We start from the raw sequence: 23261 nt of genomic DNA on the forward strand, positions 1-23261 counted from the left end.
GCTCCAGGTCCCTGCTCCCACGTCCCCGCCACCCTCCTGCCCCATGCTCTGCCCCCCTCCCCCCCCCCAGTGTTTTTGGGGTGCTGCTAAACCAGGGCAGGGAGCAGGGAGGGGCTGGGGCTCCCCCCCGTGTCCCCCCCCCCCCGGGAATATGGGGCTGCAGACAAAGAGGAGCCGTGATTTGGGCATTGCCCACTGGAACAAAGGCTGGTGCGGCCCCAGCCAGGCTTTGCCCCCCCACACCCCAAATGGGCTCCCCCCGGGCTGTAGATGAGTGTTTGGTGCTCCATGGGGGCGGTCCTGGCCCCCCCGATGGGAAACGTGACCTGAGCCCCCCAGCAGCTCCAGGCCGGGGGGGGCTGCCCTTCAATGCCTCCAAGCCGTGGGCAGGGGGTGCTCAGCAGGGTGCTGGCTCGACCCCCTCCCAGCTGATGCAGGGTGAAGGGCGAAGGGTGCCGGGGGGGGGATGTCCCCCTCCCAGACCCTTCCCATCATTAGGTACAGGAGGCCACTCGTCTCCGCACCGACTGCTGCTAGGCAACTGGCCCTGGTGGTGGGGTTGCTACAAGAGCGGGTGCTAGGACATGGGCTGGGACTCCCCCCCCCCGGGGTCCCCCCCCAACTCCCCCCCTACATCCATCACCTTGTGGGGCCGGGGGGCCTGGCGGGGCCGAGGCCCCAAACCCCCATTGCTGTGCTGCGGGGGGGGTGACACCATCCCTGGCCCCCCCCCACTGCCTGCCACCCCCTTTGCTGTGGTGAGGGGGGGGGCAATGCCATTCCTTTACCTCCCCCCATGGCATGGGGTGTCCACCAGCCCTGGGCCCAACACCCAGCCTCAGAGTGCACTGATTGAGGGCTAAGGGGGGAGCTGGCCCCACTCCCTGCTGCCCCCCGGTTCCCAGCTGCCCGCCCCAGCTCCCAGCCACCCCCCTGGCCGCTTCCCAGCCGCCTGTGCTCTGTTGACTGTTGGTAGCAACACAGCAGCTCCTGGTGACGGTTGCTGGGCCCCCGCCGTGTTTGCAGCCCAGGCATGACCGAGCACAGAGGCCATGAGACCCCCCCGGAGCCCCCAGCCCCACCGCAGCTGCCCCCCCCTCCACATCTGGGTGTCCCCATGTGGACCCCATGAGCCAGCCCCCCCTCACTGCCCAGCCCCGCTCCCCCCGGTGCAGCTCGGAGCTGAGAAGCCGGCACTGGCTCGGGGCCGGCAGAGGTTTCCAGCTCTGTGTGCCCCCCCAATGCCGCCAGCCCCCGCCGGCTCTGTCTGTCCGTCTGTCTGTCCCCTGAGCATCGATGTGACAGGTTCACTGAGATGGACGAATGGGGCTGCTCCTCGCCTGGGTGCAGGATGGGGCCCTGGGGTGACAGGGGCATTGCTGAGGTGGGAGCACCCAGGCTGCCCCCCCAGTGTCCCCCTTAAAAGGGCTGGGAGTGGGGGGCCCCATCCCCCCCGGAGCTGCTGGGGACCCCATCCCCATGGGGGGGGCACAGTGTGTCCCCACAACCAAGGTGCTCCGTGCCCCCCCCCAGCACTGCTGCCACTACAAAGCCCCAAGGGAGCCACAACAGAAAGGACACTGGGGAGAGGGGAGGGAAAGCGGCATGGGGGGCAGAGCTGGGGGGGCAGGAGACGGGGGGGCTGCAGGGCTGCAGCGGGGGCTGCGTCTGCTGGGTGTGGGGAGGGGGCTGCAGCCGCGGCACCGCATTGCGGCAAAGCCTGGGATAAAGGTGCGGGGAGGTGGCTGCTGGGGGGAGCCGGGGGGAGTCGGGAGGAACCAGGGGGGAGCCAGGGGGGAGCCGCGGGGGGGGCGGGGGGGAGCCAGGGTGGTGATGTAGCAGCAGGCACATCCCCATGGGGGGGTTCCCATCTCAGGGGGTGCCGGTGGCGCTGGTTTCGAGGGGTGGGCATCATGGGGGGCACTGGGTGCTCTGGCCCCATGTGTGAGACAGCGCCAAGGATGTGGGGGGGGACACCGGGGGGGCAGGGGCACCCAGTGCATGGCACTGAGAAGGGGGGGCTGGGCACAGCCTTGGGGTGTGGCAGCACAGGGGTTCCTGGGGGGACGTGGGGGCCTGGGAGGGTCTCGCTGCTCTCAGGACCCCCCCTGGGATTGTGGGGGGGGGGGTCACGAGGCGGTGACCCCACTGCAAACCCCAGCACGGGGGCGGGGGGGACCCAGGGGCTGCCGCGTCCCCAAACCCTCGGAACTTGACCCCGAACCGCGCCCGCCCCAGCCCAGGGCCAGACGCTGGGGTGCTGTGGGGCAGGGCGGGGGGGTGGAAGCGTCGGGGGCCACCCCCCCCCGGCCCGCCCACCCCGCCCCACGGGAACGGCCCCGGAGGGAGCGCCCCGGGGGCTGGCAGCGGAACAAAGGCGGCGGCGGCCGGGAGGCGGCGCGGCGGGGCCCCGAGGGGCTTCCCACGGGGGCGGGGGTGAGCCAGGGAACAGGGTGAAGGATGCTGATTCCTAGGTCTTAGCCAGCACGATTGTACGTTAGCGACCCCAAAAGACGAGGGAGTAAAAGACTGTACGCGCAGCTAAAGGACCAGCAAGAACTGGCTTGACCGCTGAAGTCTGTCAAAGGAAGGATCAGAAGTTTAGCAGCGAGGAAGACTCCTGGCCTTCATCAAAAGACCACCGGAGTACCCCTGACGACCACCCAAGGACGCCAGTACGCATGCGAATAGGGGCGGAAACCTATGGTAATGAATCCTCGGAGAGCTCATGAATATGCAAGAGCCTTACGGGAACTGAGATGAAAATGCATTTGTCCCGCTCATATAAGCACACTGCCGGTAACCCTTGGTGCGCAAGCTAGGTGGAGTTATCCCCCTTGTGCCCGGCGTGTGTGCCCAGCACCGAGTAAACACACCTGCTTTACAACCATCCCGAGCGCATAGGGGCTGATTTCCACAAATCAATTTGGCACCCACCCAGGTGGGACCCTCTCTGTCCAGCTGCGGGACCTGCTGAGGATGGGACTCCTCCGGGCGCCCCCGAGAGTTCTCGGGAGGACTCCCCTACTCATTCAGATCACCGCAGGGATAGACAAGGACCATCACAGATGGACCAGGTATGTTGTAAAATAAAGGGATACCTGTAGGTCGTGAGGAGACGTCCTACGCGAGCTAAAGAGTGCTGGTGCTCCCCCTTGTTAGGGAATTCCCATAAGGTAGTAGCAGGGTACGTGGTATATGGTATGTTCTGTGGAATCCTATGAAATAAGGTAGTAGCAGAATAAGGGCTGTACCCTGTGGAACAATAACTTGGGATCTCCTGGCTACAACAGCTGGAGTTGTGCGTGGCATTGCCCTAAGTATTGTCATCTGTTGTAAAAGTCCGGTACCATGTATTAGGATTTGACTTATAATGGTTGATAAGGATCTGAGGCAAATGGTTATTGGTTCACGATTTACGATACAAACGAGTTTGGTTATTGTTCTAAGTGATATATTCTGGTATGAATGAGAAGTTTAAGGGGCCTCTTTGTGTGATTGCGTGACTGTGCTGTGTGAATGAGACACAGCATCACTGTGAAGCAGTGTGGAGTCCTGATCCACAACTCTGCTATTCCACGAGAACAGACGAAGTGTAAGAGATTGAGAAAAGACATCATAATGGGAAGAATTTTGAGTACTATTGATAAAAAGACCCCTCTGGGTTGTATCTTGGCCCATTGGAAGGACATTGGTGGGCCACCTGGAGGAAATTTTAATCGTGAGACCTTACTTAAGTATTGTAACCAAAAGTGGACTTAATGGCAAGAAAAAAAAATAAATAAAAGAAAAAAAAAGAAAAAAAATCAGGGTCCAGACTGGGGAGACATTGATCTAATGTTGGGTGAGATGGTGGAAACAGAAAAGCAGCTAATTCTTAAAACAGCCTGAGTTCATGTGCGAGCTCAGATTGCCAATGGGACTGCTCAGGGAACTGTAGACTATTGCATTTCCCTGACTGACCCCCACTGAGACCCTAATCACCCCAGAAATTATGAATGGTTATGTAAATACCAAAATCTGATTAAATTGGGAATAGAGAACCAGTTCCAAAATCTATAAATCATTCAACCCTGTATAGTATCCAACAAGGTCCGAAAGAAACCCCTACAGAATTTTTGGACCAACTTTAAAATGCAATGAGAAAATATACCAATTTGGACCTGGCTTTGGAAGACAAACAGAGTTTGTTAGAGAGAAGTTAAAGGTTTACAATAGTTAGTTTTAACAATTTTAACCTTAAAAGTCTTTGTTAAGGCAGTCTTTCAGGTATCGGGGTTATCTGATGCTTTTACCCAGGTATAAGGAGTCCACCCTTTCTCAGCCATTCTTCCTGCCATCTCAGTAGTCAGGAGCACTTGGAACAGTCCGTCCCACTCAGGTTGCAGCTTCGATTCTCTCCGTGTCCGTAACAGAACCCAACCTCCTGCTCAGAATGGATGGATCAGGGCTTCCAAGGGTGGGGTTAGAGCTAATGATCCGCAGGTCCTGAGAGGTGACAAAGAGGATGACAGCCTGAGTAGTTCTTAAGAAAATAGTTATTAAGAAAAGCATCTTTTGTCTCAAATTAAGGTAATTCATTCTCTTTGTCCAGGTACAGAAATCCAAATAATATTTAGTGTGGTGAAACTCCCACATCTTTTCTTGGTGCAGTTTGAATTCAGAGAAGTGCCAAAGGTAAGCACTTTGTTTGGGGAAGCTGAGTTTCCAGAACTTAGTCAATTGCTTCTATACTGTCTGATCCACTCCACCCTTCCAGAAGAGGAAGGATGTCAAGGAGTGTGAAATTGCCACTTAATTCCTAGAGTTCACACTAGCCCTTGCAATATTTCTGACATAAAGTGATTTCCTTGATCAGAGTCAATATTTTCATCAGTTCCATACCTGGGAGTTCTTTGTTCTAGAATTACTTTAGCTACTGTGTTCGCAGTAGCAGATACTGAAGGGAAAGCTTCCACCCACCCTGACAAATGATCGACCAAGACTAATAAGTATTTATATCTACCTACTCTAAGGAGTTCTGTAAAATCCACCTGTACATTTTGGAAGCATTGAATTCCTGGTTCTCAACCCCCTTTGGGCTGACTGCAGATAATTTTCCTGTTTACCTTTTGACATACTATACGACTCCTGCGTTCCTGTTCAGCCAGAGTGTATATAGTCCTACACATACGTATTTCCATAGCACAGCATCACACTTAGCTTGAATTCCCCAATGACCCTCTTGATGCAAAACAGTTAATATTTGCCTCATTAGCACGTTATTCAGCATTTCTCTCCCATTAGGGAGTAACTATTTTCCTTTGGACTTTGTGACTCCTAATTCCTTAAAAACCTCTTTCTCTTAAAACTTGTTAGTTCTTTTTAGTTTTGGGTAGGGGTAGCTCAACCCTTCCCTGAATCCTCTCTGGATTTATTTATTCTTCGTTCCCCCTCAGACACTAGATGCCCTAAATACTTGACTTCTCTTTCTACAAATTTTAATTTATTATCCAATACTTTCAAGCCTCGTTTTCCCAGAAAGCTTAGTAGCTTGTTAGTGTTTTCTCCTGTCCTGACAATAAAAGATCATCCCCATATGGAAACAGTAACACATCCTCCAGAGGTTGGAATTAATCCAAAATCTGCTCTAGAACTCACCCAAATAAATCGGTGGCCCTGTAAGCCCCTGAGGTAAAACTGTATTTATATAAAACGTGTATAAAATGTCTGTATTGCTGCTTCCGCCCCATTTCAGGGTCTTCCCACTCAAAGGCGAATATATCTTTGCTCTCAGCAAAGAGAGCCCTCCAAATTCCCCCCAAATTCACCGCCCACGCCTCCCCAGGAGTTTCGAACCGGCAGTGGGGCGGGGGCGGGGGCGGAGCCTGGAGGGGCGTGGTGGGCGGTGCCCCGCCCTCCCCGTGCCCTGCCCACCGAGGCCCCGCCCCCTCCATATAATGCGCGGCCCCACGGGGCCCCCCTGCGATCTTCTCACCGTGGCTCCCAGGTGACCGGCTAGTGAGCGACCATGGTGAGGGGGGGCCGGGGACGGGACCCCCCACTCGTGCCCCTAGTGGGGCTGGGCTCCGTGGGCTGCGGGCCCCCGCGTGCCTCCCGGTAGCGCGTGGGGCTGGGCCTCGAGGGGGGCCGGGGTCTCGCGTGTCCCGCGTGGGTGCAGGGGCGCGGGGTCCGTGGGGGGCACGGGGTCCGTGGGAGGCGCGGGGCTGGGCGCGCCCCCGCTGCGGGCAGGTGGCGGCTGGGGCAGCGACCCCCGTAGGGGCCCGGTCCTCCTGGGCTGTCCCGGGGCTCCCATCCCGTCGGTTTTGGGGCGCCCCGCGTGGGTCCTGGGTCCGCCCCCCCCCCCGAGACTGCGCACCCTGGGGCTCCCCAGGTAGGGGGGAGCCCACTCCGAGAGCCCCCGTGTGGGGTGCGAGCCCCTCGTCCCCTGGTGCTGGGAGCGCTCCCCACGAGGGTCGGGGAGTCGCGCGTGGGGACAGCCCCCGCGTTCCGTCCTGCTCTGCCCGGGGTGAAGCCGGCAGCAGCCGGCCGGGGCCTGAGGGAGGCTCCCGCTGGCGTCGGGGCCGCGCTCCCGCGGCTTTCGGAGTTCGCTCTCGCCCTGCCCCGGGCCGCGGAACCGGCCCCGGTGGCGCCGCGGTGCCGCCGTGAGTCAGGGCTGGCGCTGCCGGGCTGGGTGGGCAGGATCCGGCCCCTACGGAGGCACCGGGGGCCGGGTGAGCTCCGCGTTGCACAGTCCCGGTGGGGCAGCATCGAGCGGTGCAAGGGGGGATTCCCTGGGGGGGCGGTGGGGAGCAGCCCCGGGCATAACCACGGGGAAAGCCCCGCGCCCAGCTCCATCGTCGGGTGGGCTGCAGCAGGGGGCAGAGCCATCAGGGCCAAACTGAACAAGACCCCAAACACCTCTCCTGCGCCCCGCAGCGCGAGTGCATCTCCATCCACGTGGGCCAAGCGGGCGTGCAGATCGGCAATGCCTGCTGGGAGCTGTACTGCCTGGAGCACGGCATCCAGCCCGACGGGCAGATGCCCAGCGACAAGACCATTGGCGGGGGGGACGACTCCTTCAACACCTTCTTCAGCGAGACGGGGGCCGGCAAGCACGTGCCCCGGGCCGTCTTCGTGGACCTGGAGCCCACGGTGATCGGTGAGCCGAGGGTGGGCGGTGGTGGGTGCCAAGGGGGTGCCTGGCGCTAACGGGGTGCTCGGGCTGTCCCGCAGACGAGGTGCGCACGGGGACGTACCGGCAGCTCTTCCACCCCGAGCAGCTGATCACGGGCAAGGAGGATGCGGCCAACAACTACGCGCGGGGGCACTACACCATCGGCAAGGAGATCATCGACACAGTGCGCGACCGCATCCGCAAGCTGGTGAGGGGTCCCATGGGTCTCTGGGGGTGGGTGCCCAGCCCCAGGTGGGCCAGGGACAATGGGAAGCATGGGGGAGGTGATGAGCACATCCTTCTCACTCCATCGGCATGCTGGGATGCATCATTTGAGGAGAAAAGGTGGGGCTGCCCTGGGGGGCTGGGACAGGGGAGACAGGTCCGGGCTGTCCCCTGGCTCCGGGCTGTCCCCTCCCTAACGCCTGCCCTGAGGGCCCTGTCTGAGCCTGGTGCCAAGCACGGCTGTGCTGTGGTCAGGACAGGAGGCTGGGATACCGTGGGCAGTGCAGCCCTGGTGTGGGTGCTGATGTGGGTGTGGTGGTTTTACATTACTGGGCAGCTGAACTCCACCACAGCTGCTCTCTCACTCCCCCTCCTCAGAAGAGGAGGGGAAGAAGAAAAGGAAAGAAACAACTCACAGGTTGAGATAAGGATAATTTAATTAAAGGAAAAAATAGGGAAAAAAAAAAAAAGGAAAAAGCACAGCCTCAACGCACGTAGCTGTTGTTTGGGGGACAGACGTTTTCATGAGAGCCCACCCCTCCCTTCTTCTTTTTCCCACCGTTTACTGCTGAGAGTGACATCATATGGTATGGAATATCCCTTTGGTTGGTTTAGGTCAGCTGCCCTGGTGATGTTCCCTCCCCACCTCTTGCCCATCCCCAGCCTGCTGGCTCTGGGGGGGGTTAGAGGGAGTCCTGATGCTGTGCCAGCACTGCTCAGCAGCAGACACAACACTGGTGTGACACCACTGCTGTTCTAGCTACATGTGCAGAGAACAGCACTGCATGGGCTGCCGCAGGGAAAGTTCACTCAATCCCAGCCAGACCAGCATAGTGGGGCTGGTTGGACTGGTGCGGCTGCCCTGAGCTCTTTGAACCTCAGTTCCCACGCCAGGGCCAGCGCCGTGGCTAGCCGGACCTGCTGTGCCGTCGGCTCTGCCTTGGGTGCTCCTGGCACATCAAAGGCTGCACCTGGCTGCCCATGGGCTGGCTCCAGACAGGTGGCTCCAGCTGCCTCTGTGCCGGGGTGCGAAGCCATGGCTGACCTGCTCCAAACCCCCTCCATTTCTCCCCCTAGGCTGAGCAGTGCACGGGGCTGCAGGGCTTCCTGGTCTTCCACAGCTTCGGGGGCGGCACCGGCTCTGGCTTCACCTCCCTGCTCATGGAGCGCCTCTCGGTCGACTATGGCAAGAAGTCCAAGCTGGAGTTCTCCATCTACCCGGCCCCGCAGGTCTCCACGGCCGTGGTGGAGCCCTACAACTCCATCCTCACCACCCACACCACGCTGGAGCACTCCGACTGCGCCTTCATGGTGGACAACGAGGCCATCTATGACATCTGCCGCAGGAACCTGGACATCGAGAGGCCCACCTACACCAACCTCAACAGGTTGATAGGCCAGATCGTGTCCTCCATCACTGCCTCCCTGCGCTTTGACGGGGCCCTGAATGTTGACCTGACCGAGTTCCAGACCAACCTGGTGCCATACCCCCGCATCCACTTCCCCCTGGCCACCTATGCCCCTGTCATCTCCGCCGAGAAGGCTTACCACGAGCAGCTCTCGGTGGCCGAGATCACCAACGCCTGCTTCGAGCCGGCCAACCAGATGGTGAAGTGCGACCCACGGCACGGCAAGTACATGGCGTGCTGCCTGCTGTACCGCGGGGACGTGGTGCCCAAGGACGTCAATGCCGCCATCGCCACCATCAAGACCAAGCGCACCATCCAGTTTGTGGACTGGTGCCCGACTGGTTTCAAGGTGGGCATCAACTACCAGCCTCCCACGGTGGTGCCCGGGGGGGACCTGGCCAAGGTGCAGCGCGCTGTCTGCATGCTGAGCAACACCACGGCCATCGCCGAGGCCTGGGCCCGCCTGGACCACAAGTTCGACCTGATGTACGCCAAGCGTGCCTTTGTGCACTGGTACGTGGGCGAGGGCATGGAGGAGGGGGAGTTCTCAGAAGCCAGGGAGGACATGGCTGCCCTGGAGAAGGATTACGAGGAGGTGGGGGCTGACAGCGTGGAGGGCGAGGAGGAGGGGGAGTACTAGTGCCTTGTCTGTTCTGCCAGCTGCACCGCGAGCTGTTCATTAAAAGCCCAATCTGCATCATCCTGCCTCTCGCTTATTGTCCCAACACACTCTGCTTCACGCTCACCCGGGCAGGACCCCCAGCTGACGATACTGGGGGGGGCTTTCTGTGTGGCTGGGGGCTGTCCTGGAGGGGGGGATGCTGGCTGGCGGGGGGCACCTTGGGTGGGTTGGGGGCTGTGCCTACTGTGAGTGGGTTACATGGTGCTGGGCTGTCTGCACAGCATCTGGGTTGCGGGCTGAGCCCTGCCCCATGCCATACGGTGTCCCTAGGGCTCCCCATAACCGTGCCGCACTGCCACACAGGGAAGACCCTGGGGATGTCCCCTGGGAGGGCTTGGTGGCCCCGTGGTACCTCGCACCCTGCCCCTGATCATGGCTGGGGCTGTCCCCAGATGCCCTCCAGCACCAGTCCTGGGTCCTCAGATGCCCTCCAGCATTGGTGCATGGGCGGGGAGCAGGAAGCAGCCCTGGGCAGGGCTGGGTTAGCCCAGGGCGCTGGTGCAGACGGGCCCTACGTGGCGTCGCAGCTCCTGGCCTGCCTGGCATCGCTCTGCGGAGCCTGGGGGGCTGCTGGGCATGGTGGGGAGCACAGACACCCCCCCCATAGCACCCGGCCGCTTCCCGTAAAGCACCGCCCTGCTGCAGCGATGCCCAGGAAGGGGGAGGGGGGGGATGGAGGGGGGCCAAGGCCCGTTATTCAGCGCTGCCCCTGTGCATGGCGGCTCTGCAGGAGCCAAGTCACGGCCCGGGGGTGGGGGGGACGGGGACAGGGTGCCCCCTCCCTTGGCTGCTGGGGACAGGGCCTGCAGCACTCTGGACAGGGGGCACCCAGCTGGGGGGGGGCTCTGCAGAGCCTTGCAGAAGCCTGAATGGGGCTCCCTCTGCAGCCCCACGGGGGGGAGGGAGCTGTGCCCCCCCGGCCCCACCCCGCACTATGTTGGGGGTCCCCCTGCGATTCCTGCCCGTGCATCCCCCGGCCCCTTCACTGCACCCCGGCAGGGGCAGCGCCAGCCCCCCGGTGCTCCCGGCCCCGCTCCCCGCGCCCCCCCCCCCTCGGTGCCATCGTTCCCCGAGCCCCCGGGGCGCTCCCTGCAGCCCGAGGCGGGGGCGGGCCGCGCTCCCCCCGCTCGCAGACCCGTCCTCTCGCTACCGGAGTCCCCCGGCGGGGCGGAGCAGCCTCCCGCTATAAACGACCGGAGCCTGGGACCGCTGCCGCCTCCCCGCTGCTGCCATGGACCGCGGCGGCCGCGCCCCCCCCGCGCCCCGCCGCGTCCCCGGGGCTCAGCCGGCCCCGGTCTCCGCCGCTCCCGGGCGCTTGGCGGAGGCGGCGGCGGCGCGGGGAGCGGAGCGGGCGGAGCTGGCGGCGCTCAACGATCGCTTCGCAGCGTTCCTGGAGCGGGTGCGGGCGCTGGAGCGGCAGAACGGGGCCCTGCGCTCCGCCCTGGGCCGCGCCGCCGCCGCCGCCGCCCCCCGCGCCGCGGGGCTGGTGCAGGGCGAGCTCCGGGGGCTGCGGGAGCGGCTGCAGCGCCTCGGCCGCGACCGCGATCGCCTCCAGGCCGAGCGCGACGGGCTGGCCGCCGAGCTGCGGGGGCTGCGGCAGCGGTGGGCGGCGGGCCCGGCACCGGGGGGAGGACCGGGGAACGGCCCGGGAGGGGCGGCGGTGGGGAGCGGGGGGTGAGGGGGGATGCGCCGGGGTGGGGACCGGGGCGTGAACCGGGGTGGGGACCGGTGGGTGAACCGGGATGGGGACCGGGGGCTGAGGGAGGATGCTCCGGGGGAAGGACCGGGGCGTGAACCGGGAGGGGGACCCGGGGCTGAGGGGGGATGCACCGGGGTGGGGACCGGGGCGTGAACCGGGGTGGGGACTGATGGGTGAACCGGGATGGGGACCGGGGGCTGAGGGAGGATGCACGGGGGTGGGGACCGGGGCGTGAACCGGGATGCGCTGGGTAGGGGCCGGGAGTGTCCCGGTGACAGGGACGTGCGCCGGGATGGGGAGCGGGGGGTGCCCCGGAGAGCATTGGGGTGGGCACAGGGACGCGCTGGAGAAGGCACCGGGATGGGGGTGATGGAGATGCCCCGGGCGTGAAGTGGGGATGGGGACGGGGGGCGCCGGGGCTGCTGGGGAGGGGACCGGGGCGTGCAGCGGGATGCCCTGGGAGGAACCGAGGGTTTTTTGGGGAGGGGCCAGGGGATACAGCCGGTGTGCGCTGGGGAAAGCTGTGGGGATGCACGGGGGGGCTGGGGGGGAACAGGGGACTGCGGAAGGGTGGGGCCCAGGGCAGGGCGCAGGGTCCCCGCCTTGCAGGAGGGGACGCACTGGGAGCAGACTGGGACGAGCACTGGGAGGAGGTGGGGCCAGAGGTGGAGCTGAGCCCCCTGGGAAGGAGCAAGTCCCGGGGAGGGACCCACGAGGCTGCAATGGGGTCGGGGCCCTGCCCCAGGGCGCTGCGGTGGGGACCGGGGTGGGGGATCCCAGGGACCTGTGGGTTCTGGAGGAGGGGCTGGGCCTGCCTGCAGCTGGGGGGCGCGAGGGGGGGACCTCAGGCTTGTGGGGCCCCTCTTGCTCCTCCTCCTCTATCCCATGCGCTGTGCAGGGGGACCCAGGCAGTGGCAGGTTCAGGGTGGGGGGTCTGCACCCCGTCCCCCTCCTCCCTTCTCACCGCTGCTGCCCCCCAGGCTGGAGGATGAGATGCAGAAGCGGGAGGATGCGGAGAAGAGCCTCGTGCTGTTCCGCAAGGTGAGCGGGTGGCGTCCCAGTCCCCCGCACACCCCGCACAGTGCCTGTGCCTCCGTGCAAAGTCTTGGTGACACACCGGGCGCTCCCTGCGCTGCACGGCTCCGGGGCGGGGGGGACACAGTGGGGGTCCCGGGGGTCCCGTTCCCTCCACATTCCCCACAGCTCAACACGGTTTTCTCCCCGCAGGACGTAGATGACGCCACGCTGTCCCGCCTGGAGCTGGAGCGCAAAATTGAGCTGCTGATGGATGAGATCGGTTTCCTGAAGAAGCTGCACGAGGAGGTGTGTGCCGGGGCTGTGGGGTGGCGAGGGGTGTGGCACGGGGGATGCCGGTGTGACTGCCCACGTGCTGTGGTGCTGCAGGAGCTGCGGGACCTGGAGGTGAGCGCGCAGAGCCAGCAGGCAGAGGTGCAGGTGGAGCTCCGCCAGCCGGACCTGACAGCCGCGCTGCGCGACATCCGCACCCAGTATGAGAGCATCGCCGTGAAGAACCTGCAGGAAGCCGAGGAGTGGTACAAGTCAAAGGTACCCGGGGACATGCGGGGGCATGGGGAGGGGGCAGGATGCCCCCGCAGCCCTGACACCCCCGCCCCGGTCCCTGCAGTTCGCCGATCTCTCAGACGCGGCCAACCGCAACCACGAGGCGCTGCGGCTGGCGAGGCAGGAGATGAACGAGTCCCGGCGGCAGATCCAGAGCCTCACCTGCGAGGTGGACGGGCTGAAGGGCATGGTGAGCACCGGGGAACACGGGGGGGGACACGCAGGGACCAGCCGCAGCCCCCTGCCGCTCCTTTTCCCCCCTCCCCGCAGAACGAGGCGCTGCAGCGGCAGATGCGGGAGATGGAGGACGAGTTTGGGGTGGAGATCGGAAGCTACCAGGACGTGGTGGGGCGGCTGGAGCAGGAGATCCAGCACATGAAGGAGGAGATGGCGCGGCACCTGCGCGAGTACCAGGACCTGCTCAACATCAAGATGGCCCTGGACATCGAGATCGCCACGTACCGCAAGCTGCTGGAGGGCGAGGAGAGCCGGTGAGGCGCTGTGGTGGTCCCGCTGGGGAAGGCAGCACTCGGGCTGGGACACGAGGGAGGGAGCAGCACCCATGGCCTCGTGTCCCTGTCAGTGCTGGGAGCCCTACAGGGTGCAGCCATGCAGACTCCAGCCATAGAACAGGGTCAACCCCCCATCCCAGTCACCCCCTTGTTATGGAATTTAACTGCAAACCACAGCTCCGCGCATCGCTCCCACGCTTGGAGAAGTTCCCCTGAGAATTTCTCGCTGCACACAGAAAACAAGGCCATGCAGGGGAGCTGCCCTGGCCCTGCTGCTGCCGCCAGCCCCGAGCTCCTCCCGTGGCCGAGGGCTCAGCACGAGCCAGGGTCACCGGGACCCCCCCGCCCTCCCCTCACCGCCCTCTCCCTCCCCAGGGCCACCTTCCCCCCGCACCCCGCTGCCTCCTTCAGCACCAGAAGCTCAGGTGAGGGCTGGCCGGGCTGAGGAATGAGCCCAGATTTGGGGGCACGGGGGGACGGGGACCCCCGGAGGGTGCAGCTGCATCCTTTGGGGCTGTGCTGCCCCCCTGCCTGCACCCCGAGGTCCCGGTGGGGGGCTGACGGCTTCTCCGTGCCCCAGTGCTTGAGCTGGAACCGGTGCCGAGCCCCGTGCGGAGGATGCTGCTCATCAAAACCATCGAGATGAGGGATGGGCAGGTAAGCAAGGGGGGGCTGACCCCCCCCGCGGTGTGGGGCTGACCCCCCCCGGTGTGGGGCTGACCCCCACCTTCTCCCCCCGCAGCAGGTGGTAACGGAGTCACACAAGGAGCGAGCGGAGCCCAAGTGAGGGGTGGGCTCCCGGTGCCCCCCCGGTGCTGCCTGCCCGTGCTGCCCCCACCGACGGAGGCCGGGGTGGACCCCCGGGACTCCCCGCTCGTGGCCGGGGAGCGGGGCCGCCCCCCCGTGCCCCCCCCCCCCCATTTATCGCTGGTTATCGCCCTTTGGTTCTCCCCGTGCCGCCACCGCGGGCGGATTTTCCGTTGTACCGATCGCGGCCCCCCCCGCCCCGCCCCGGTGCTGCCCCCCCGGGGGTGGGCTGGGGACGGGGAGGCCCTGGGGGGGGGCCGGGTGCTGCCACCCCGTCGTCCCCGTTCGCGCTTGAGCGGCAAATAAAGGCTGGAGCCCGGAGGCGGCGCTGTCGGTGGCGGTACCGGGGGTCGGGACCGGGACCGGGACCGGGACCGGGACCGGGACCGGGACCGGGGCCCCTTCCCCCATGGCGTCACGCGGCCCCCCCGGCGGCGAGGACAGCCGGGCCCTGCAGCCCCCCGGGACGCCCCCGTTCCCCCCGGGACCCGGTCCGGCCTTGGGGCTGTGCCCGGGCTGCTCGGTTCCAGCCCCGGGATGGGGCTGGGGGCGGTGCCGTTGGGAGGCCCCAAATACCGCCGGGTCCCCGCCTGGGGCTGCGGGGGGAGGACGAGCACGCCCCGGCCAGCGCCACACCCCCCCCATCCCGGGGCATTTTTTTTGGGGGGGGGGGGAGTCCTCAGCCCGCCCCTAACGCCCCCCCCCCGCATCCTCAACAAACACACGGAGCAGTGAAGGCAGGTGGGTGCCCCCCTCCCGCAGGCAGGACCCCGGTGTTTGGGTGCCCCCCCCACCCCATAACTGTGACCCCCCCCCTCCGGCCGCGCTGGCCCCTGTCCTGCCCGGTAAGCAGCTGAGCGGGGCGGGGGGGGGCCACGGGGGGCAGACCCTGCCGGTGCTGAGGTCCCCTCCTCGGCCGGGGGCACCTCAGGAGCTGGGCGGGGGGCGCAGGGGCCCCCACAAGCCGCGGGGGGGCGCCCAAGCTGCACCGCCAGGCTCCCTCCTTAGCCAGGAGAGCGCGTGCACGCTCCCAGACCCCCCCTCGAATGAAAGCAGCACCCCAGGTACACCCCCTGCCCCCCCCAACGCTGCCTGGGGGGGGCCGTGCCGGGGCTCAGGACCCCCCCATGCACCCCATCCGCAGGCACTGAGGCCCCCAGAGCATCCTCCAACGACGGCTTGCCTCACCGTGTGCCCGTCACCATGGTTTGTATGGGGGGGGTGTTAAGGGACAGGTGCCAGTGCTGACCCCACCCCCACCCCAAAATTCCCCCCCGCTGTCTCGCCCTGGGGCGTCCAAAGAGCGCTTCTTCCGCATGCCGCGCCTCACCCCCCGCAGCTGCATGTGGGGCGCCCACCAGGTGGGTGACCAGCCGGGGGTGTGTGTGGGGGGGGGGGCAAGAAGAGATGTTCTCCAGGTGGAAGAGCATGGTGGTGCAGCTCTTCAGGGAGGACAAGGGCCAGCAGGACCCCGAGGGGCCGGTGCCAGCTCTGGCAAGGTGCTGGGCAGGCTCCAGCACGGTTCAGGTGGGGAGGTCCTGGCCGGGGGGTCCCTGTGGAGGTGGGGGACACCCTGGGGCAGAGGGAGCCTGACTGTGGGGACCCCCCCTACCAGCTTTTTGGGGGTACGAGGACCCCAAGGTGCTGGCTCTGCCCAAGGCTCAGGTGGGGAGGCCTTGGGGGGGCGGGGGAAAGTCCTGTGCCGGGGGGGGGAGATGGACAGACCCTGGGTGAGGGGAGGGAGACCTGGGGTCAGAGGGGGACCGGGGAGCGGGGCAGGGGGAAATTCCCTGGGGAGGTGGAGGGGACCCCGGGGTTCAGACTGGAGGGCACTGCGTGGGGCAGGGAGGCCGGGGGCACCCAGGTGTCGTGCCCCCATTCCGGGGGTGTCCCATGCAGAGCTGTGCACTCAGGCTTTCCCCCGCAGCGTGTGACCCTGCTGCTGCAGCTGCTGTGGCAGGATTTGCAGGGCCTTCCTGGCGTGATGGAGGTGCTCAGGAACCTTTGGGGTTGCGTGGCCCAGCACGGCCTGGTCCCCGTGTCCCCCCACCAGGGCCCCTGCAAGTACCCGGGGCAGCTGTGACCACGTCCACCCCCCCGGGGCTGGGGGCTGCCCCCGTGGGCACCATCACGCTGCTAATAAACTCTTTTGTGCTGCACGTTGCCGCGGGGTCTCTGTGGGTGCTGGGAGCCCCTGCCCTGCTGCTGCCCCCATGGGGGCCCTGGGTGCTGCCCCCCTGGCAGGCAGGGCTGCGCTGTCCCCCCCATGATGGCTACGCAGTGCCTGCACTGGGGAGGAGGCTCTGGGGAGGCCCAGGGTTGTGGGGGGGGGGGGGGGCGCATCTTGGGGCTGCCTCCTGCCATTCTGGGGACCCAAAATGCTGCCAGGGCACGAGGTGGCCCCAGTGTGCTCCCCCCAGAAAAGTGTGCATGGTGAAGGGGGGGCCCTTCCCATCCCCGGGGCCAGCCAGCGTGGCCAAAAGGTGCCCGTTATTATCCTCACCAGCAGCCCCAAGTTTGTTACCAGCACGGTGGTGACAGGCAGATGGGGTCAGCACCGATCGGGGGGGGTCACTGCCCCCCCCCTCAGTCCCCAGTGTCCTCCCCATGCTGTCCCCAGGAGGCAGTGGCCACGTCTCCAAACCCAGCGTGGTTTATTGGGGGAACGCGAGCCCAGCAATCAGCCGCGGGGTTTGGGGTTGGGGGGCTCTGGGGGGGGGGAGACGGGAGAGCACCGGGCCCCCCCAGTGTCCTTGGGGGCGCTGGCATGCGGGGGTGCGTGGAACACAGTGGGGGGGGGGATCACGGGATTTGGGGGTGTGCTAGAGGGGCATTTACACGTGGGGGGGGGGGCTGCTGCATGCACGCGGGTGTGCAGGGAGCCGCTGTGCGAGCGTGCACGCAGGTGTGCATGGGGCGGGGGTGCGAGGGGGTGGGGCTGCGAGGTGTTTGTGCACGTGTGTGTGAGTGCGGGGCAGCGAGTGTGGGGGTGTGTGTGTGCGCACGGGGGGGTCCTTACGGGTGTCCCATCGCCCCGGGGCTGTTGCGGGGGGCAGACAGATCAGTGGGGGCTGTGCAGCAGGAGGTGGCCCCCCCCGGTGCCCCGTCCCTGCGGGGCTCAGTCCGGGTAGATGATGAAGCCCGAGAAGGTGCTGTACTTGTTGGTGTTGCCGCCGTGCACCTTGCCGCCGTCCAGCTTGACGCAGACCTCGTCGCCCACGTCCAGGTGCAGGATGACGCTGTTGCTGGCGTAGTCGTAGTTCTGGTCCGCGTCCTGCGCGATGGCGCTGGCCCGCACCTGGGGGTGCAGCACCCCCCCCCCCCAGTATAAGGAGGTCCCCCAGGGAGGAGATCAGGAAGAGGGTGCTGAGCTGCTCCATGCCCCCCCAGCCCGCTCGAGCCCCACCGTCTGTCGCCACTCAAGGTCGTGCCGCCCATCTGCGGCAGAACCGGGTGAGGGACCCCAGCATCGCCCCCCCCTCCCCGGCCCCCCAGCAGCTGCTGTGGTGACAGGAGGTGGCAGGGACAAAGCCCCCCCCACGACCCAGGGTCCCCCGGGATGGGATGGCCCCGCTGTTGGGGCTGGGTCTCACATCCTGCCTGGTCCCAAAGGGGGCCAGAGAGCCCTGGTGCCTCCGGGAGCCTGTGGCTGTCCCCTGCCCCGTGTTCCTCTTCCCCCCCCGAGGGTTTTGGGGGCACCCGGGGAGAGGAGGCAGCTCCCAGGGGGGCGGCAGGGCTGGCATCGACCGCAGCAGATCAATGCTCATTTATCCCACAATAAATGGAAAACGTCCGGGGCGAGGCAGGGAAGGGAGCTGCCAGCCTGGCTGCGCCTCTGTGAACAAAGGGACCAGGCGGGGGGCACAACCGGTGCCCCCCAGCGCTGGCCAGGCATCCAGGGGCATCCGTCCTGGCTGGGGGGGCACAGCTGGTCCCCCCGGCTGCAGGCAGACCCCGCTCCCTGCCAGCTCTGAGCCCCCCCAGTCCTGGGGGAGCATAAATCCCCTTCCCCATGGTGGGAGTACCGGGGACGGGGGGGGGTTTGTGCCTCGGAGGTGGGTGGTGGGGACGGGTCTGGGGCTGCAGGCGCTGCGCTGCACCCTGGGGTGGCTCCATGGGTCCAGGGAAAAGGGATGCAGGGGAAGAGGGATGGGATCGGGGGAATGGGATGGGTGGAGATGGGTGTGGGGGAATGGGGAAGAGGGAATGGGGACAGGAATCGGCGTAGGGAATCGGGGTGGAGGGCTTGGGTGGGGGAAATGGAACGTGGGAACTGGGATGGTGGGAACTGGGGGTGGGGGGCAGGGGGGAGCCAGGATGGGGGAATGGGGTGGAGGAACCAGGGTGAGGAGAAACCAGAAAGGGAGAACTGGGATGGGAGGAAACAAGATGGGAAAACCAAGACAGGGGAACCGGGATGGAGAAGCGAGGAGAGCAGGCAGGGAGAGCGGGGATGGGGCAGCCGGCAGCGGGAACGGGGCTGGAGGGGCCGGGCGGGGGAAGGCACGGAGCAGTGGGGCTGGAGGAGCTGAGCTGGAACAGGGCAAGGGGCCGGCTGGGGGTGAGCAGGGTACCGGGGGAAGCTGCCTGGGGGTCCCGGCCCGTACCTGCCCATTCTTCATGAGGTCAGCCCACATGCTGGTGCCATCGCCGCCGCGCATGAGGACGTGGTAGGTGAAGAAGTAGATGCCGGGCAGGGGGCAGGTGAACTTCCCGCTCGACGGCTCGTAGTAGTTGCCCACATTGGTCACCACGTCGTCGAAGCGCAGCACCTCGTAGCCCTCGTGGGGCTTCCGCAGCCCGGCGTAGAAGGCAATCTTGGGGCTGTAGAAGGAGGGGATGTACCCCCCGGGTCCCGGACCCGGCGGTCCCGGTGGCCCTGGCCGGCCCGGCTCGCCCGGCGGTCCCCGTGGCCCTGGTGGCCCGGGGGGGCCCCGTACACCGGCACGGCCCTTGCGCCCTGGCTCACCCTTGGCCCCCGGCAGGAAGGGTGGCGGGGAGGCGGGGGGCAGCTCGGGGCCGGGGTAGGGGTCGCAGACCATGCGGCAGCTGCCCAGCATCTCGTAGTGCGCGGCCGCCTTGGAGCTGTGCACCAGCAGCGGGATGGCCACCAGCAGCACCAGCACCATGGCCACGCCGACGGCCGCCCCGGCCACCCGCTTCCTGCGGCTCAGCCGGGAGGCGGCCAGCGCCAGAAGGTCCTCGTCGCCCTTGGGAGCGATGGTGGTGCCGGGGGGGCGGACGGCGCCCCGCCGCCCGCTGAGCCTCACGCCCCGGCGGGGACCGGGCTGGGAGAGGGGATGGGGAGGGATGGGGACGGGGATGGGGACAGCGGTGGGGATGGGGATGGAGCTGGCGGCAGGGCTGGGGACAGGGCTGGGGAGAGCAGTGGGAATAGGGATGGGGACAGTGATGGGGATGGCAGCAGGGCTGGGGACAGGAATGGGGCTGGGGACAGGAACGGGGCTGGGAACAGGAACGGGAATGGGGACGGGAACGGGGCTGGGACCGAGAATAGGACCGGGAGCGGGGATGCAGCTGGGGCAGGGACTGGCGCTGGTGATGGAGTCGGGTCTGGCACCGGAGCCGAGACCGGAGCCGGGAGCAGAGCTGCGGGTGGAGCCGGGACTTCAGGCGGTGAAGGGGACGAGAGCGGAGCCGAGGATGGAACCGGGAGCGGAGCCACCGACGGAGCCGGGAGCGGAGCCGGGAGTCGGGACGGGGCTGGAGCCGGGAGCGGAGCCGGGGCTGGAGCCGGGAGCGGAGCTCCTGCTGCAACCAGGACCGGAGCCGGTGTCGGAGCCGGGACCGGAGCCGATGATGCAACCAGGACCGGAGCCGGTGCTGGAGCTGGTGATGTAACCGGAGCCGGGATGGAGCCGGGATGGAGCCGCCGCCGCGCCGCGCGGGGCAACTTCTCGCCAAGTTGCCCGGGAGCGGGACCCCCTCCCCCGGGACCCCCCCCCGGGAGCGCCCCCCGCTGCCCCGCTCTCCCCGGTGCGCAGCGGCGGCGGCGGGGCCGGCCAGCGCCGCCCGGGGCGGTTCCGGCGGGGCCGGGGCTGTCGGGGCCGCCCCAACCGGGCCCGGGGCCGTGCCTCCCAGTGTCCCCCCTCCCGGTTCCCGGTGGTCCCCCCCCACCCTCCCGCCGGTGCCCGCCGGTACCTGCCGCCCGCGGCGCCGGGAGCCACGTGCCGGGACCGCCGCCCGCGCCGCGCCGCGCCCGCAGCCCCGCTCCGCCCGCCCCGCTCGACGGCACCGGGCACGGCGGGGGCGGGGGCGGGGGGGGGACCAGAGCGAGGAGGGGGGGGTGAGTGTGCAGGGGGGAGGGTGCCCGGGGGGCGCAGGAGGGGGTGAGAGTGAGTGTGCGGGGAGGTGCTGGTGCAGGTGTGCACGCGTGTGCATGGCCGGGGTGCGCGTGCAGGGGTGCACTGGGTGCAGCGGAGGTGCTGGTGCAGGGCTGGGGGGGCGTGCAGGGCTGGGGGGCTGCATGTGGGGGCGTGCGTGTGTGTAAAGGGCTCAGCATGTGTGTACTGGGGCTGTGTGTGTGCAAGCAGCGTGTGTGTGCACAGAGCTCTGTGTGTGCAAACAGCTGTGTGTGCAAGCATCATGCGTGTGCATGCTCAGGGCTGGCTCTGCACTGGTGTGCGTGCAAGGTGTGCGTGTGCAGGGCGCAGGCGCATGTTTGCCAGGGCCATGCTGCGTGTGTGCGTTTCTTGGTGTGCGTGAGATGGGTGCAGGGGTGTGAGCGTGCATGGGCTCAGGGGCACGGCTGTGTGCACGCTGCAGGAGGCTGCAGGGGCAGGGGGGGCTTTGGGAAGGGTCACACAGCCCCACGCAGCCCCACGCAGCCCACTCGGGGTCCCTATGGGCAGGTGGCCGCTGGCCCATTTTCAGGGTCCCCTTGCTTTTGGGAGGGGGGGGGGGGGGTGGGCACATGCAGCCGGTCCCCAACCACCAGGACTCGGGCAGAGCCCCCGCACCCCGGGGATTCTTGGGTCCCCCCGCTGCGGGCACAGCGCAGGGGTCAGGATGCGTCCTGCAGCCCCCGGCTGCCTCCGCAGCGGGGGCACGGGGGGAGCTGATTTACGGCTGCTCTTTTTCAAACCCTGCCTGAATTTGCTCCTTTATGCAAAGCGAAGTCTCGCCCTCCGCGCTCGGGGAGCCGGGGCTGCTCCCCGCGGCCTCGCCGCTGCCTCTGCGCTGCAATTAGAGAGAGGAGTGAGGTGTAGGGGGGGCAGCCCCACACCCCTGCGCCGGGGGGACTCCGTTCCCCTCCGGTGTGCAGGGGCCACGCGTGTCCTTGTGGGGTCAGCGTCTGTCCCTCCGCATCCGTGTGCGCGTGCAGGGATGCAAGCTGTGTGTGTGCGCATGGGTGTGAGTGCATGCACTATGCGTGTGCATGTCTGCACGCGTGTGAGCAGGCACTGTGCCTGTGCACACGTGTGTGCATGTGCATATGCATGCTGGCGTGCGGGCGGCGGGAGATGCTCCCGCCGTAGCGCCCGTGTGTAATTTATCCGTACAGTTTTTAAATTTGCAGGCCTGGCCAGCTCCCTCCAAAGGGCGCCGATCCATCAGCCGGGATCTCGGATGGATTTATGGGCCCTTTATGCGGGGGATCAATGCAATCCTGAACCGCCCGGCGATGTTTGTGCAACAAATTACAGCGGCGGGGAGCAGCTCCCCCGGCGGGGACAGGGTCCGGGCGCGATCGATGCTGCCCGAGCCGCTCCCCGGGGACGGGGACGCCGGAGTCCCACCGCCTCTGCCACCGCCACCCCCTCCGCTGGCTGATCTTAATGAGCAACAACAGTGAATTAATTAGCGAGGCTGCGAGGGGAAGCCCAAACGCTAATTAGCAAGCGCCGGGGGCTCGCGGGGACTGGGTGCCTGGCCAAAAGGTCCTTGCCCTGGGGACACGGGGGAACACTGGGGGTTCTGGATGCTCCTGGCCCTGTCTGGGTTCGGGGGGGGGGGGGTGGGGCTGGCAACTGGTGCTGCACCCCAGGGGGGGCAGCTGCGGCCCCGAGCACCAGCTGGCAGCGACAGCAAGAAAGGGGCGGGAGGGGAGAGCAAACACGGATGGTAAAAATAGAGGCGGCGGCGGAGAGAAAGGTCAGCCCCGGAGAGAGTGGCAGCAAGGAGCCGAGGGGGGGGAACGGGGGGCTCAGGGCCGGATCCTGCCCTCAGCTCCCAGCAGCCGCAGGAGGTGGCTGGGTTTGGGGGAGCTCGGCCCCATCCAGTCCCACACTGGTGCTGAGCCCCACACCGGCTCCAGCAGGTGCCAGCGGCCGTGGTGGGGACATCCCGGGTCCCTCGCGGTGCACAGGGACACAGCAGTGGTGGGCCCCCGCCCCACGGATGCCGCCTGCTGCTCTCACTGTCCCCAGGCCGGATCAGGGACAACGCTGCCGGGAGCCATTGGGGGATGACGGTGATGGTGATGGACACATCCTGGACCGCAGAGCCAGCAGCTCCAGGGACAAGAGCTGGGAGCGCGGCGGGGACACCGCAGGGAGCCGAGCCCCCGTATGAGTGCCGGGGCTGGCAGCGGCCGGCGGAGCGGCGGTGCCGGGGAGCAGAGCATGAATAAATGCATGAAGCCGCAGCCCCGGGGCCGCGAGCAGGGCCAGCAGCACTGGCAAGGGGGGGCCTTGGTGCAATCGTCCAGCACGCACTAGCACGCGGTCGCCACCTGCCTCCGTGGCTCCTGAGGACCCGTGGGCTTGTGCAGCGATATGTGGCCCTGCGGGGTCGCATCCAGCCCCCGTGCCTGGTCCCCAAGCCCCAGTGCTGGATGGTGCGTGCCCAGCACATGGTGCGTGGTCCGTGGTGCACTGTGGGCTGTGCGTGGTCCATGGTGCATGGTCATTTTGTGTGGTGCACGGTCATGGTGCGTGGTGCACAGTCACGGTCACGGTGCACAGTCACTGTGCATGGTCCATGGTGCGTGATGCACGGCGTACGGTGCACGGTCATTGTGCATGGTGCACGGCGCATGGTCTTTGTGCGTGGTGCACGCTCGTTGTGCATGGTCCATGGCCCGCTGTGCACGCTGCTGGTCCCAACACCCAGCGCACGGTGGCCGGGGGACGTTCCCCGTTCCTCTCCCCGTGCCTTCGCCGAGGCGCTTCCCTCCCAATTACGGCGCCGCACTGGGACCAGCAGACAAATTGGCGTGTCAGCGCCC

General features: G+C 66.4%; 3 protein-coding genes across 3 annotated transcripts; 2 read left to right on the top strand and 1 right to left on the bottom strand.

Moving 5' to 3' along the window:
* The first annotated feature begins 2666 nt into the window (after positions 1-2666).
* LOC118260998 (tubulin alpha-1C chain-like) lies at positions 2667-9430 on the top strand. Its single transcript, XM_035571609.1, has 5 exons — positions 2667-2706; positions 4595-4677; positions 6919-7141; positions 7216-7364; positions 8459-9430. Exons 1-5 carry the CDS (start codon positions 2682-2684, stop codon positions 9428-9430), a joined length of 1452 nt encoding a protein of 483 aa, XP_035427502.1. The 5' UTR covers positions 2667-2681.
* A 1273-nt stretch (positions 9431-10703) lies between these two features.
* PRPH (peripherin) lies at positions 10704-14154 on the top strand. Its single transcript, XM_035571659.2, has 9 exons — positions 10704-11074; positions 12152-12212; positions 12399-12494; positions 12576-12737; positions 12817-12942; positions 13023-13243; positions 13640-13689; positions 13845-13921; positions 14007-14154. The coding sequence occupies exons 1-9, from the start codon at positions 10704-10706 to the stop codon at positions 14049-14051; spliced, it is 1209 nt and encodes a 402-aa protein (XP_035427552.1). The 3' UTR covers positions 14052-14154.
* Positions 14155-17189: 3035 nt separating this feature from the next.
* On the bottom strand, positions 17190-19200 carry C1QL4 (complement C1q like 4). The gene is made up of 2 exons (XM_035571610.1): positions 18679-19200; positions 17190-17369 (listed from the first exon to the last, which is right to left on the bottom strand). The coding sequence occupies exons 1-2, from the start codon at positions 19198-19200 to the stop codon at positions 17190-17192; spliced, it is 702 nt and encodes a 233-aa protein (XP_035427503.1).
* Positions 19201-23261: the final 4061 nt, after the last annotated feature.

Source organism: Cygnus atratus, chromosome 29, assembly GCF_013377495.2.
Source record: "Cygnus atratus isolate AKBS03 ecotype Queensland, Australia chromosome 29, CAtr_DNAZoo_HiC_assembly, whole genome shotgun sequence".
NCBI lineage: Eukaryota > Metazoa > Chordata > Aves > Anseriformes > Anatidae > Cygnus > Cygnus atratus.